This window comes from Larus michahellis, chromosome 2 (genome assembly GCF_964199755.1).
Source record: "Larus michahellis chromosome 2, bLarMic1.1, whole genome shotgun sequence".
In the NCBI taxonomy this organism is placed as follows: Eukaryota; Metazoa; Chordata; class Aves; order Charadriiformes; family Laridae; genus Larus; species Larus michahellis.
This window is the reverse complement of record NC_133897.1, coordinates 12,636,098-12,651,787: the sequence shown is the minus strand read 5'-3', so window position 1 is coordinate 12,651,787 and position 15,690 is coordinate 12,636,098. Positions and strand designations below refer to the sequence as shown.

The following is a 15,690-nucleotide window of genomic DNA, read 5'->3' as shown; positions in this document are numbered from 1 at the left end:
CTCTGGTTTGCAAGGAGACCATCTTGATTCCTGTCCGTTCCTCAGTAGTCATGCACAGAGTACAAACTCTCCCTGCAGAGGTTTGAAACAGTAATCTCTGGAACAAGCCCCTCACCCTGGCCTTCACCTCACAAGACAAGTCTTAGCTCCAAGACTTAAAAACTTAGCTCCATGACATAAAACGATCCCAATCTCATCTCAAACATATAAAATACAATAGTGCTTAATTTCTCCTTACTTGACACATACTAGTTCTCGCTTGCAGTTTCTGGATTTTGTAGAAGTAAGCTCTTCTTTCAAGACACTTTAAGACACCACACTCACAATATTTCTGCCATGACTGTACCCACCCTATCAAGCATTTCAGTCCATACTAGAGACTGCAAGAAGTCCTAAATTTAAAAGAAAGATGGTGGAAGAGCATGACTATATTACAGTCTCACCTTAGAAAGAGTTACCTTTAGATTTAACATGATAAACCTAGTTTAGGGACAAACGTACACATAAACAACTGGCATTAAAAAACAAACAAACCCACATTACAGTGGCCTTAACCCCAAATGTTGGATGCAGGCACCTTTTGTTAAAATAATTGCCCAAGTCCACAACACACAAAGCTACATTTAAAGTCATTACAAGAAGACACATTAGGGCTGACACACTCACACAAGATCTTATCTAACCTAAACTACTCATTAGAAACCATACTTGAGGATTCTTGAGGTTACCAGCTCACTTTAGCAAATATCCCATAAGAAACGCCAACAGCAGGCTTGCTTGGAAAACAGTTTTAGAAATTTGCTTAAGGAGAAAGACACTGCTGTGATGTTGCAAAATGGGTGCCTGAACAATAGCCGTTTGTATAATTTCAAGGTGTACTCAATGACACTGAATCACTTCAAAGAAGCTGTTCCACCAGTTCTTTACGTAAATCTTCCACAAATTACTGTTACAGAAAGCATACTTTAAAACGCTATAATGAAACAAATTTTGACAAGCTGGAAGATTTAACAAGAGGGATGAAAACACAGAAGTTTCTCTTTTCTTGCAAACACCAAGATTTCCTTAAACAACGGTTCAAGGCTTAACTTGAAAAAGTTTTCCTTGTCTTTGCATAAGCGCAATCTTTTTACTTAATTCCCTTCTACAACTGGAACCTAACATGCTCAACCTCTGGTTACATTAAGCATATTAATTCTTCCCTCAAATCTGTTTTCACCTTCTTTAGCTCAGGAAAAGAGACAAATACTGCAAATGGCTCTTTATAGACATAACGTTTACCCGTCTCAGAAGGTTCTAAGTCATCTCTATGACTTGAGGTGACATCTTTTGGACTCGATGAGCTGACAGGCCCCTTCCAACCTAGACAATTCTATGATCCCCCGGCTGCCCACGGCCAGATCTACCCTGCCCCACCACAAACAGCACCTCACTTCCTCATGCGTCTGTGCCCCGCTTCAGGGAATTTGGGTGTTTCATTTTTACTCCATTCGTACGTGTGTCAGAGGACCTGAACTCAACCTGCAGACTAAGGAGGTGCCAAGCCTGGCTCGTCCTGAGGACATGCAGCCGCACATAAACAAAGTTCGCGAGCAGGGTCTCCTCAGCTGGCACCTCGCCTTCCCTGCCTGCAGACCTGGAGCCACCCCTACAGCCTGGGGCTGGACGTGTTAAAAAAAATCTTAAAAAAAAAATATAAAATAAAGACCACCACATAGGAGAAGAGGAAGAAGGGCTTATTTTCGGTTATTTCGTTTTTTAAGAAAAAATGCGCAAGTCATTTCACGCGGAAACACGCCGGAGCACGACGGGCGGGCAGAGGGTGCCGAGGCGGGAGCTCCGCCGCACGCCGCGGGCCCGCCACCGGGCCCGGCACCGTGCCCGCCGCCCGCGCTTTCCCCGCCACCCCCGGCCCTGCCCGGCCCCGCGGCTCCCCCTGCGCCCGCAGCTCCTCGGGGGAGCCGCTGCCGCCGTCGGCGGCCGGCTGGGAGTGTGGGGGGGTGTCTCACCGGGCGGGAAGATGGCGGAGGGTCTGCGCCCCGCTGAGGGGAGCGGGGCGCCCCGAGCCCCCGCACTCACCTGTCAGCCACAGCCGGGGCGGCGGGCGGGAAGGGGCAGGGCCGAGAACGACGGAGGGAAGGAGGAGGATGAGGGCGGGAGGGGCAACGGCGACGAGCCCGGCGCCGCGCTCCGGCAGCGACGCGCCTCAGTGGCGAGGAGCCCTCCCGGCGACATCCGGCGGCGGGCGGAAGCAGCCCCCGCTGGCCGCCATGGCGACGGGCCGCTCCTCACCGCCACCCGGGCCTCTCCCCGCCCCGGAGGCTCGGAAACGCCACCGGCACAGGGCTCGGTACCGGAGGTTGCCAACCCGTTGTGCTGCATTTGACCCGAGGTGTGGTAACGGAACACGGAGCGGCCGCCTGGAGAAGGTCGCCGTCGCGGCAGTAGGCCCCGCCAGAACGACAAGAAGGGGGGCAAATGGCGGCACGACCGCCTCCCCCCGCCTCGACGATTCACTGTCAACCTGCCTCTCCCCGGCGTCAACTTGCCTCATCAACAATGCTGATATTTAAAAGGCTGGGTTGTGTTTCATCATAAGTGTTGCCCGAGTGGACCGCTGCGGACTGACAAGGGAGACGAAACTTTCCTGAAACACCACTGGGGTTCCGTATTTTTTAATATAGAATGGCTGGATAATACTGAATCTGGACTTTTTCTACGGCATCTGCAGATGATGTGACAGAAACAGTGAATCAAAGCCAACCACTATATTCTGCAAGTAGGCTGTTCACTTTGAAGCTTACAACACATAATTGAAATGTGATTAATTCCTTTGCTGATTAACACTTAGAAGAAGCCTTCACCTAAAATTCTTATTCATTGTAGCAGATTGTGAAAGTCAAGAGGCCTTTGCCTAATTATTTTCTCTCTTACTGCAGATTATCTAGCTGCCTCAGAAGAGGTCTGTGAAAAGGCCAGAAGAATATGTGCCTCAGAGTGAGGGCTGAAAATATTACATTTTCTTTTCATGTGCTTCCAAGCTACAAGTACGCCTGCTGTTCTCTTTCGTCTTCTTTTTCCTTTCTACATCCTTCTGTGCAGTCATGTCTTAATTGCAGCTGCATTGATGCAGACAAAAATAGCGTGTTTTACCTATTTACTAGCATCTTTTCAATTACTGGAGGTCATTCTATGAGATAACCAGCCTAACTGGTTAAGAAGTTACCATAATTTTAGCCTGTTCCCTTCTTCAAAGCCAGCAAAAGGAGCAAGGAAGGGAGCAAAATGAGTAGCTAAATGGCTTTAAGGATGGGAAAAGCAGGAGACAGAACAGGCAAAAGAAGATGGACAAGAGGCAGAACAGAGCTGCCTGGGAGGAAGCCTGAACACAACCTGACCAAATGCCACTGATGCTTTGAATTCTCTTTATAGTTGGTGCCGCTGCCGTTATCTCAGCTAAGTCACAACACCAGTCCTCAGCTGCTCGGTTCCTAACTAGACATTTGTTTAAACCTCGTTATTCCTACCAAAATTACTTCATCCTAATATAATACTACAGTACCATAACAGTTTTAGCTATAAGTATGAAGGAAAAAAATGTCCAGTGAGAGCACAAGGATCCACATTTGAAAATTCCCTGGGAAAACACTTGGTGACTTATCCTCTGGAGCAGCTCACTCTCTAGCAGCAGGGGGCAATACAGATACGACCATTTTTTTTTCCTGAGGAAGAAATACAAAATGCTGCAATAAGACAGGGGCTTAAACAACTTTTTTCCTTGATATGCAGTGACTCTGACCTGAAAATTAACAGGCCTTGTGCGGATGCAGTTGCTTTTTCATGACAAAAGAACAGCAAGTGGCCTATTGTCACTCTAGCCCTGTTACTAGTTTGGTTTTGTCATGGCACTACAAGAGTAGCGGGCATTGAGTACAGCGGGCATTGAGTACTGTATAGGAACAAGTACAGAACAAAAGACGCCACCTGCTTTTCACAAACTACTTGCTTTAAAACAAGAGACAGATAGCAATACAGGAGCCTAGGGAAACAGGGGACGGTACTAGTTAGCATCTTATCAACAGCCAAGAAGCTTTTTTAATAGTCACTACAGTACACAGATTGGCAAAAATTAGGTTGTCCTGGAAAACGCCTTCCAGACCTCCTTCTGCGCCTGTGGCTGGACTTGAGAAGACAAGATACAAGGCTTAGGAAACCAGCAACAGAGCAGGTTAATAGATGAATCTCCCAAATTAAGATTTTCCAAACTTGTAAAAGTAGCAGGAAAAGGCAGAGCCTCCTGTCCAGAGCTCAAACCGAAAGAAAAAGAACAATAGATCTAGAGGAGAAAAGCGCTCGAGGGCTATTTCTTCCTTCATATAGGAAACCTCCTAATAACTCCTTCCCAGAAGAGCGGTTTCCTTTATCATCAGTCATCACTTCATGCTATACAAAAACATTTGCAAGCCATCCATCATAACACCCTTTCCATCATACTTGAGATAGCAAAACTAAATGCAAATACAACATCCTACTTATATATTTAGCATACATGTCTTACATTTTTACTATAAAGCCATCTGTCTTCTCTGAAGCAGGCTGAAGCCAACCCACTTTCCTGAAATAGGCCTTTTAAGAAAGAAGGGTGAAACGAACAACAGCAGATTAGTTAGGTCTGGGAGGTATTTACCTCCCAATTCAGAAAAAAAAAACAGGCTGTTGTTTGCTCTGCACATAAGCATATCACTTAGACAAATGCTTTTTGAAGAGCTGTGACTCCAGGGCAGGAGCAGACTTCCGAGAAGGGTTCTTCAGGGAGACCAGGAACAAGCATAGGTCTATCACTGAGAAGGGTGAGCTGGAGGTCTTAAACATTAGAACAAGTAAACAGGAAGCTTAAAAAGGGCAGGTTGGATGTGAAGGGTGGGAAAAAAAGCCTAAATTTTTCTTGGCAAAGCTGAAAACTGAGGAGAGGCTCAAGAGTCTATGCATTCTAGGCTGGGGTCAAATCCCAGGTTTGTTCAGCATTTACTTCATTCTGGGGTTTACCGTCTTCGTGTTTAACTTGCTGGAGAATTTTCTTCCAGTTTGGTGGGGGTTGCATTTCCCTTTGTCTTAGTAGATAGCAAGATTCTATCAGTGATTTGCAGCTGGTTGGATTTTCAGGTGAAATGAAAGACTTCCCACTGGTGACAAGAAACTGCTTTTTGCCCGTTAGTAGTGTGTTTGGAAACAGTCGGCAGACTTCAAGAGATGCATAAATTAAATCGAGTCTCAAAGGAAATCGAGTCTCAAAGGAATGCATATATCACTTCAGACATGCTTCTCTTTACGTGGGGTGGAGTAGAAGTTCTGAGGTTTCAATGAAACGCATACAAACGCATTACAAAAAATGAGGATATTTTATTTCCAAGACAAATAGCTTGTTTGAATGTACAAGGCGAGTCTGGAGGGGAGCAAGAGGGAAGATGATACAGGTGACATAAAACACCTGATCCTGAAAGTGTCTTTGGTTAAAGGCCTGGGAGGTCTCTCCCTTGTCTGTTTTGTGAGAAGGGTTTATTTTGGGGCTCTCATCCTTTTTGGCTGCCCTTTAACCTCTCATTATCCACCAGGACCTGTCAGACCTGGTGCTCACAAACATCACTCCAAGTGAAGTGTTTTGTTGGTTTGCCCAAAACAGGAACTATAGTTGTTTCTGACAGTCAGCTTCTAAAGTGCCTGTATGGAAGTTCTCAATAGTTATTACTAGGAAAAATAAAATCTCTTTTCCCCATAATCTACAGGGATACTTTTCTGGTATCCCCCCACTGTGTAGCCTGAACGTCACTGCGTACCTCTGCTCCTTCATGTATGTCATATGTGCCCCAAGTATAAATAGATCCCATCTCTGGTTTTTAGGGTAGAAGTTTATATTCCGAAAGAGCTTCACTCTCAGGAGGGTCGGTTAATTCTGTTGTCTTCATATGAGATGCTGGTTTGAATGTCCATCTCAGTAGTTAAGAGTACTTTTCACAGATTTATGTAGCTTTAGTTGCATTAGAATGATAGAAGAAAAATTTGATGCATTTTTTTTTTTCATCTGGAACAATGAAACTAGCAAGAGATCAATATGGTGAAGGATGTTTTCAGTATTCCTACAAAGCTCGATCTCCAGTTCCTGTGATCTCATGCTAAACAGTGACTCAGGATAAAAAGTAATCTTTGTACATTTTAGTCCTTTTTCAGAGTGCATTATTATTAATGTTCTTGTGTTAATTAATATTACATTTGTAATGTACTTATGAATAATACAATATTAACATTAATGCTCTTATGTTGTGTTTTCTATAGTTAAAGGGATATGCAGCAGCTGGCATATTCTTACTTTTTTTTCTTTTTGATGCTCTGTGCTGGCTTCAAGTGGCTTCCGCTTAAATCACCTCCTGCTCTCCGTTCATCAAGCTCCGTACACCCTGTAAGATATTAACTATCAGTTTGAACATTTTGGTTCTGCTAATGGTATTTCTCAATGAAAGGCCATCTGTCCTGTTCACAGGAAAAATCAACCCAAACCAGACTGAAATGCTAGAACATGAGCTGAGAGGCAATCAGAAAGAGTAATGCCTCGAAGACTTGTGGAACGTCATTTCTAGGCCTTTTATGGGATCTAACCATAAATCCAAATCTGTGGACAGGCGACAAACCAGAAAAAGAATTCTTGTTCAGAAGGTACTCAGTTGGTGGTGTGAAGTTTCTACAGAGGCTGGTACTGAAGTTCCTCCACCATTAGACTGCATATCTGGGCACATCTAGAACTACTCTATCCGAGCAGTTCATCTTGACATCTTGCCTATGCTTGATTCCTATCCATAAACTGGGTATTTCTTTCTCTGTCCCTTAAAAACCTTAATGAGTTAGGCAATTTCAGAGCTTGACTAACACAGAAACTGTCTTCTACAAACTGTAGCTGTCAGTGAAGGAGGGGAGACAACTGGCCAGTATTCCCCACCTCTCGGAGCGCCAGACTGTGATCTGCACGGCACACACTTGACCTCTTTAATTGACGGGGTGCTACTATGGAGTAAAGAAAAACGTCCGAGATTAAATGTACTAGAGAGACAAACAAAAAGCTCTATGACTCTGGTCGCATGGTTATGGCATCTACCTGAAAGAACACTCCTAGAACTGATCAGAAATTCAGTCCTGGAACTGTTTGTCACAAACATGTGCCCATCTGTAGGAGACAGCGCTTTGGTACAGTCCTTTGGTTTCCACGAGTGGGTGGAGACAAGCAGCAGCACTTGACGTTAGAAACAGTCAAACCTCCTGATTACAAAGGCAAGTTAAAGGCTCCTCTCAGCTTTACAGGTCACAGCAACAGCACAGTAAGACACCGGTCGCTCCCCAGATGAGGCTTGGGGGCTGCCCTCCTGCCGTGCCCTGGCCTGGCTGGTACCGCACCCACCGAGGCCCAGCCTGGCCAACCTGCCCCTCCTCTGCCTAGGCCAGGTTCCGCCGTGCAGCTGCGTGCGCTGGGCCTCGGTGCCGCCTCACTGGCGACCGCTGACGGAAAAGCGTCCCGGAACCGCGCCTCGCCGTCGGAGCTCAGCAGGCAACGGAGCCCGACCCTCTGCACCCGGACACCCGGTAGCGCACCACCCGTACAAAGCGCGCAGCCCCGCCACGGCCCTACCCGCCCACCGCCCTGCCGGAAATGGCCGCGCCCTGCTGGGCGGAGCCGTCTCCTGACGCGGCTCCCCCGCTCCCATTGGCTAGCTGGCCGTTATCCCCTCTCCGTACTGGTCAGCGCCTCTACCTCCCTGTGTTGCGGTTGGCCGCGCTCGACGCCCTTCCCCTCTGCTGCTGTTAGTCCCTCCTCCTGGGCAGCCCGCGCCGCAGTGGGGCGATCGGGCGATGCGGTGACGTTGGTGCTTGTGGGGGCTGTCATTGGCGGCGGCAGGGTGACGGGCCATGTGGCGCGTGCTGCCGCGGGCCGTTACCGCCGGCCGCTACCGCCCAGACGCTGTCCCTCTGGGCCGTCGCTGCCGCCACCAGCCGCTGCCGTCCGCCGCCGGCCTGTGCGGGGGAAAGGCCTGGGCTGAGAGGTGAGGGGACGGGGGTGGGGAGAGGGGCAGCCGGGCAGCTGCGGAGGGAGCGGGCCCGGCGGGAGCGCACCCGCGGCGGGCAGAGGCAGCCAGCGTGGGGTTTGGGGGTGTTTTGGAAGTGCCTGGGCAGGGGATCGTACATACTTCGTTCTTACTGATGGGGGGGGCGGGGGTACACATGCTGTCTGGCGCTATAAATGCAGGGTGCAGAACACGTAGAGGCCGTGGAGTCGGGCACGGTGGCATTTGTTCCGGGTGGAATTCGGAATTGGATTTCTTATGCTACCAGCCCATCAAAACGTGCCACTTGGCACGTCTGGCCGGGAGCAGCTGCTGCGTGGAGTTTCAGAGAAACAAAAGAGGAAATCTTCTAGGTACCTGCACATTGCATTGCAACATTTGGTATTGTGGATAGGAAGTTTCAGAACTCCATGTAAAACCCCCAAAATATAATACATGCACAATTTACGCCATATCGGAAAACCCAAAAACATACTTGGTGCACAGTTTACACTGTGTTGGAAAACCTAACCATTTGATTATCTCTTACGCTCTGCCCAGAAATAACCTTATAGGTGATGTTATTATTACTGAATGGTTCTTCTTTTCGTTGTGTTTTTTTTCAGTAGAACGCGTGCTGCCATCACGATGCCTGAAGTAAACACAGATCACCTGGATGAGCAGCAGGTGCAGCTCTTGGCAGAGATGTGCATCCTTATCGATGAAAACGATAATAAGATTGGCGCGGATACCAAGAAAAACTGTCACTTGAATGAAAACATTGACAAAGGTACGGTTTGCGTACCTCCTAAATGAACCGTTGAGCGGATGGAATATTTTCAGAAGTGTAGTCGTGATTAAATTAAAGACTTAATCTCAGGTGGACGTTGGATCAAACCAGAGCAAGTTCTTCCCCACACCCCCCTCCTCCCTCAGCATACGATATCTAATTTTAAAAATACTGCAATATGGAGTAACACACAGTTGGATGCACTAGCAAAGGGGAGAAATGTGTGATTGCAAATATAAACTGTATGTCTTGATAAATATTTTTGAATCACATTTTGATGATAAAATAGTATTATTTTCCCATTACAGATACCTGATTCTATGCAGCTTTTTCTAAAGCGTAACACTTGCTTCTTTGCCGAGTTCTTTTCAAGTAGAAGAGACTTGAATTTTTTTTTTTAAGTAGTTCACACAGAGTTCTACTTCAAATACTGCTAATAGGAAAGGTTTTTGTTGTTGTCGTCATTCTAATTGATTGTGGGGTTTATTTGGGGTTGGTCAGATTCGTGAATTTCTCACAGTAGTTTGTGACCTCCTTTTCCACACTCAGGGGAAGCATCTTCCTGAAGAGCGAGGAATAACAAACTCAAAAGTTGCAGAAAACAGCAATTTTAGTGTTTTTAAGGGATATTGTATTTCTGCAATTCCTGAAGCTTCTTGAAATTCCATACAATTTTTTAGGACTTTCTGAGTCATCTCTTTTTGGTAGTAAATGTGTGGATGCTGAGCCCTCCTTAGAAACTTGCTCAAATGCACATCTTCAGAATGGTGAACTGACTGAGTTTAGTAGAACTCTTCTGTTGCATTGTTGTTCTTACACCCTTCTAATTGCATATGTTATGCATAAGCTGACAGAGAAACCTTAATAATAACTCTGAGGTTTCTTATCAAATCATTGCTTTTTAATATGTATGAATTTTAAATTTAGGTTATCCAAAATGAGGGCAACTCTGTCTTCATATGTTTTTTTTCTCCTTTTAAATTGCTCTCTCTGTATATGTTTTTTTTTGTTTTTAGGTTTACTGCACCGAGCTTTCAGTGTTTTCTTATTTAATACAGAAAATAAACTGTTGCTGCAGCAGAGGTCTAATGCAAAAATTACGTTTCCAGGTTAGTACTGAAATACATTGTATTTCTAAAAATGCTTTGTTTAAATCAATATTTTTAAAATGTGGCAGTCTTAATTTTGCAGTGTGATTCATTCTGAGTTTTTAGAATTTCCTTCTTTGGAGAGGAGATGCTTTTAAGAGTTCGAGATGCACTTAACTTATGGGTGAAGTAAGATACTGGGAACTGTAGCTTATTGTTACGCATACTCTGGGGAAATGATTGTTCCCTGACTTGTTTGGTCCTGTTTATGTAAGTGCAGAGTGTGCCTTGGTTACTTGCTCTGCCGCAAGACCTAGTGAGTGGAGTTGAAGCAATTGCTGTGGTAGCTGTGGAGCATGTTCTCATTGCACTGGTGAAGACGCGTAGTTGACGGTAGCGGAGCCCTGCTGCTTGGGAGCAGTTGCGCTGTGTTTCAGTGAGATCTGCAGACCTTTATCTGTGTACATCTTAAATGCTTTTTTAGCTACAGAAAAAGTGAGACTGTGTGGTCAAAGTGCGTGCTCTTTGAAGGCTCCTGAACTATTAAATGCAAACGGAGAGGCATAAAAATAAGTGGAGTGAAAGAATAATAGCTTACATGAGACGTGTTTGAGGAAGCATAAAGCTGTCTGTTTCAGGATTTCAGTTGGAAAACAAATTCAAGTGTTTCTAACCCTCTTCAACTTGGGGAAGAAAGACCTTTTTTTTCCTTCCAAGGGAATCTTTAGGGATTTTTTTTCGCTTGACCACTAACTAATCAAAATGCTCAAGTGTAGTTTGTAGGTAATCTGACTCTCAAGATGCTTTTGAGGTAAGACTCTTAGGGATAAAAGGTTGGCCAATCACAGTTATTGTACATGACTGATAAGTAATTTTTAATACACTTGAAGCAGAGAGCATAGACTGTTCTTTAAACCTAAGTATAAACTGCTTATTTACTTATTGTCAGCTGGTCTTGAAGCTCTGGGAATATTTTCAATAATCTGTTGCATATAAACTCCCAGAAGTCATTTTAATTAGTGTTTGCAGGATATAAGCTTTTTGAACTAGCTAAGTAGATGCTGTCTTGGGTATGAGAATGCGTGTGTTCATGTGTATTGAACACTAACGTGCAAAGTAGTGCTTGGTACAGACAAATCCTGCTGCAAAATATGGAAAGAAAAATAAGAAGTGAAAATAATCCTCCTTCTTCTCTGACCCTTCTCTACAGAAGAGAAACAAAGGTGTGATGTCCTGCCTCCCCGGGGTTTTTTGGTTGGTTTGTTTGTTGTTTTGGGGTGTTTTTTTGCAATGCTTCATACATGTGAAAAATGTACTGATACAGACTTCTTGCAGATTGTTTTACCAACACTTGTTGCAGTCATCCTCTAAGCCACCCACTAGAACTGGAAGAGAATAATGCCATTGGTGTTCGGAGAGCGGCACAGAGACGACTGAAAGCGGAGTTGGGAATTCCCATGGAGCAGGTAAAGGAAGGAAGGAAGGAAGGAGAAACAGGAATTCTTGCCAGTGTTTGCCAATTTACAGACTAACTGCATCTGGCAGACAGAGTCAGCACTTCAGAGATGTAGAGAACTTAGTGAATTTGAGACTTCATCTGCATTCCAGAGTCTCAAAGCTGATATTGCTAAATGGTATTTTGGAATATTCCACTCCTCAAACTAAACGTGAGCCAAAGAGTAAAGCAGACAGTAATGAAGGGCTGCGTTGCTTCAGCTCTGACTATGGGTGCCTGTGTGTTTTCCAGCTGGGCAAGCTGTCCTGCTTGCCCTGGGGAAGGCAATGTGCCCCCCTTCCTCCGGGACAATGGCAGAGTGCTGTATGGCTGCTGCTCCTGGAGGGCATTGCTGGGAGCTGATGCCAGCATCCACATACAAGTCCCTCTGCAATCCTGAGTTTCCTATGGGAAGCAGGGTGGCCGGGGCGCTTGGTGTTTCTTCCGGAGTATTCACACAGCCCTGGTACCTTCCTTTCTGGTGGCGGTTTGGGAGCGCCCAGGGAGCAGGGTGAAGCTGGCTGAATTGCACTTGTGGTCGAAATCTCTTTCCACATTTTTGTAGCTAATGATGTTTGTGTGATGGGACACAGGATAAGCAGTGTGCTGCTGGGAGACCCGATGGCTAGGTTGTCCCCAGAATTAATTACCTGGTGAGCCACTGACACAGATCCCTGGTAGATGAGGGTGTGGTCTGTCAGTTCGCAGTTCTGGCCTTGGCTTCAAGTAGCTGTCGAGTCTTTTCCTTGGGAGGTAGGGGGCGAGAGTTTGCGTTCATCGGTGCTTCAGTACGTGTGGGTTAAGGTCTGGTAAACATTATTTAAAAACTATAGGAGAAATCCACTCACAGTATTACAGGGTGAGTCTGACTAGAGAAATGTTTTGGTTGTAGGTAACTCCAGAAGAAATCTCCTATCTGACGCGAATCCACTACAAGGCAAAGTCTGATGGGATCTGGGGTGAACACGAGATAGACTACATCTTGTTTGTACGGAAGGACGTAACGCTGAATCCCGATCCTAATGAGATCCAGAGCTACTGCTACGTGACACAGAAAGAACTGAAACAGCTCTTGGACAAAGCCTCCAAGAATGAAGTTAAGATTACTCCATGGTTTAAACTAATTGCAGAGACCTTTCTTTTTAAGTGGTGGGATAACTTACCTAACTTGAACAAATTTGTTGATCATGAAAAAATACACAGAATGTAAAAAGCTGGGGTAAAAGATGGTGAAGGCTAGCAGTGATGTGCCGTCTCGGTAACTCATGACTTGAGTCCAGAACAGTGATCCACCTGGAGTGTGTTTTACAAGTAACTTTATACACAGATGGTTATAACCAGTGTTTTTTTCTCTCTTCCCCCCAGCCATGTTCCTCCTGGGCAAGTTAAGCTTAATCTCATGTAAAAATGGGTAGAGGTAACATTAGAAACCCCTTGGGTTCATCTTTCTCCATTGCCTGGTGTGGTATGAAAGGTCCTCAGCCCCTGTGTGCCCAGCTGCTGTTAGGTCCTCGCGCAAGGGCAGGGGCTGCAGAGGCGGGTGGAGCTGGTGCCTTCCCAGCTGTGCGTGACGATGCCTTCCAAATTAGTGATTGCAAAAGAGCTTGAGTTCTGCATTGGTGTTGAGAAGACTAGTTGCCTGAAGAAAAAGCAATTAATTCAAAGTAATTGGGATTATTTTAATTGCAGAAAGCAGATCTCTTCAGCTACTGTACTCTATAATTAACCAAACACATAAAAGCTTAAGTAATTGGATTGTCTGCGTGGACTGAGTTTCGTTTTGAAGTGCTGCAATACGTGTCATGGCTTTAGATAATAAACACTGGGGGGGTTGGTTTGGGGTTTTTTCCACCAACCTTTTCTGGTTAGTCGATGGCCGAGTACTGGACTTCTCTTAAAAAGAAATAAAGGGGGGTTAATTACACCAAATGTAAACATAGCCTGTGTTTGGAGAAGGCACATGCATTCAGTGACTGGCTCCATCTTCCAGAAAACAAAAGGCCTCTCGATACAAGCTTTTTTCTTTTTCCTGCAACATCTACTGTAAAAGTCATTCCCAGAAAACTCGAACCCCTTGAACTCCAAACTTCAAGATTGACAATTTGTAGGCTTACAGCAGGTCATAATTTCAGTTAATCAGAAATGGTACCAGAGGGCAAGAGCTAATCCTTTTTGATCCTGCGGTCAATTACTAGTAACAGGAGTAAAATGGAAGGCTTTTTTTTAGTAATACAAATAATCAAGGGTATCTCCATTTGAATTAAACATTTTTGTGTTTGGTTGATTATTTTTTTTTCCCCAAAAAAGCTCAGTTATGTTTTGGTTTTTTTTCTGTTAACTTAAGAAATCTATATTGAGTAACCTGCTAACTTCTCCCAGAGGCATCTCGATGAAATAGGATGTTGTTCGTGCCACTTCTCTGTGCATGTAAAACATGGTTTTTCACTAGTCTGTGTCTGGTTTCACGGTGAAACTACCTTTTTCCAATGGTTAAGATGTTTGCCTTACACCCCAGTTGTGGCTGCAGCACTGAAGCCTCCCTGTGCCAGCATCTCCAGTGGCTCAACACTTAGAGGTTAGAGCCGAATTTGTTGTGTGTTGCCCTGAATTGATGTGTTGTCTCGAAGCAAACAGTAGTGGGGAGGGAGCAGGAACGCAGTGTTAACAGCTCTCCTGAATTCAGTGCCATCAGCCACACTGCCTAAGTAATATATTAGAGGACTTTTCAAGTACTTAAAATACTTTTTAAATTAAAGATTATCTTAAAAGATTATTATTAAAATACCTAACATAAAACCTTGGACTATTGTTTTCTTTCCAGACTTTTAGCCCCATGAGAATATTCTGTCATCACTACACTACAAACAGGAGTGTGCCCATGACACGCCACTGAAGCAGTGGGATGGGGGGAGCGGGGGGTGAATTTATTTTAACCAAGTTCTGCTTTTCTAGTTGAAGAGGCCAGCTTGCAGCAACAGCTGACAAAGCATAACCTGAAGTAGAAGTAAAGCGCATAAGGAAGACAAGAGCTGTTTTGCTAAGCAGTTCTTCAAAATCACTTACAAGTTTTGACATTAATTTTTTTCTTGACGTCGAACTTCTTTGCAGCGTTACAGTATGTTTTTAATAACAAACTTACTACACAAAGCATGAGGGAAGCAAAATGCATTTACGCATAATGCTCCAATATGCTAAAGCTGACATCTGCACACTCTTCTTACCCCGTTGTACTTAAAAAATAGCAATTTAAAGATTCTTGCCTCTTACCTTTTTGGTTTTTTGTTTATTTTTTTAACATGCATATTACATTGGATTCCCGTTTAATCTTTAAAACTGCATTTTAAGTGTATTGTTCAGGCAACACATAATTTTACTAACCTCTAGGTAATTCCTACCTTGTTCTTGACCAACTAGCGACAAAAAAATAGAGTATTTCACATTTGATTATATATTTTGCCTTGAATAGATAGAGAAATTTTGTCTGTCAGCTTCTGAAGGGAAAATGTCTTCCTAAGCAGAGGATGACAGTACCATAATTGACATGCGCTCAGGACAAAACTTCAGTCTGATCCTCATAGCTGAAATATTATTCTGAAATATTAGAAGTTGTAAATTGTAACGTTCCCTGCCCATGCTGTTGTAGGTTATTACAGGTGGCAGGTCAGTACTAGAACTGCAGTTATTCCTCCGGCTTCAGTCACCGTTTAGCTTAAGCGAGCTGGCAGTACTTCTGCCACTCATCCCAAACTGGCTCAGTGCACACACGCTACCTTTGCGCAGCACATGTCAGTCTCCGGTTACTCCCCCACCAACTTCAGCCTTTACCTACAACATAACATAAACTCATCACTTACATCAAAGAATTAACTTGCACACAGAAAACCAAACCTTCCTGGTGCAGTACCTCATGAAGCTGTGCATTTTTAATTCTGATGGTAGCCTCATGAAAAAATACTTCACGTTTCTACATGTAACCTCATTTTAAATCTACTTTTACATAGAACTTCAAATGCTTTACTGCTACAGGAAAGTCAGCAGTAAGAAAACGGAATGAACAATTTTTTATGTCTATTTAGAAATGGTTTCTGCCACTGGTATCAACAAATTTCTCATGGTGTTACTTGGAACTGCAAGATCAAGGAATCAAAACTCTCCCTCTGAGCCTAACCACTAACACAAACCACGTACTTTTTATACCCTCCATGTGACTACAAAGGAAGACAGGACTAGAAA

At 44.5% G+C, this 15,690-nt stretch overlaps 2 protein-coding genes across 5 annotated transcripts in view; one reads left to right on the top strand and one right to left on the bottom strand.

Moving 5' to 3' along the window:
* WDR37 (WD repeat domain 37) overlaps positions 1–2,243 on the bottom strand; it is a 46,234-nt gene extending 43,991 nt beyond the window's left edge. Inside the window, exon 1 of one of the 2 annotated variants that reach the window (XM_074574182.1) lies at positions 2,080–2,243. The gene's annotated coding sequence lies outside the window, so the exon portion shown is untranslated. The remainder of the gene's footprint in view (positions 1–2,079) is intronic. The other variant, XM_074574184.1, reaches the window with a different exon arrangement.
* A 5,362-nt stretch (positions 2,244–7,605) lies between these two features.
* IDI1 (isopentenyl-diphosphate delta isomerase 1) lies at positions 7,606–13,212 on the top strand. 3 transcript variants are annotated; one of them, XM_074574187.1, is made up of 5 exons: positions 7,606–7,626; positions 8,714–8,874; positions 9,891–9,983; positions 11,298–11,428; positions 12,350–13,212. In XM_074574187.1, exons 2-5 carry the CDS (start codon positions 8,733–8,735, stop codon positions 12,665–12,667), a joined length of 684 nt encoding a protein of 227 aa, XP_074430288.1. In that variant the 5' UTR covers positions 7,606–7,626; positions 8,714–8,732; the 3' UTR covers positions 12,668–13,212. The 3 variants fall into 3 exon arrangements, with proteins under 3 accessions (XP_074430288.1, XP_074430287.1, XP_074430286.1); XM_074574186.1 differs by lacking the exon at positions 7,606–7,626 and adding an exon at positions 7,844–8,084; XM_074574185.1 differs by lacking the exon at positions 7,606–7,626 and adding an exon at positions 7,844–8,084 and having other exon boundaries at positions 8,711–8,874.
* Positions 13,213–15,690: the final 2,478 nt, after the last annotated feature.

Excerpts from the sequence above, each read along its gene's own strand:
- IDI1 (XM_074574185.1), top strand. The coding sequence starts at position 7,951 with ATGTGGCGCGTGCTGCCGCGGGCCGTTACCGCCGGCCGCTACCGCCCA. Across the intron at positions 8,875-9,890 it reads GAATGAAAACATTGACAAAG|GTTTACTGCACCGAGCTTTC; the intron begins GTACGGTTTGCG and ends TTTTGTTTTTAG. Across the intron at positions 9,984-11,297 it reads TGCAAAAATTACGTTTCCAG|ATTGTTTTACCAACACTTGT; the intron begins GTTAGTACTGAA and ends GACTTCTTGCAG.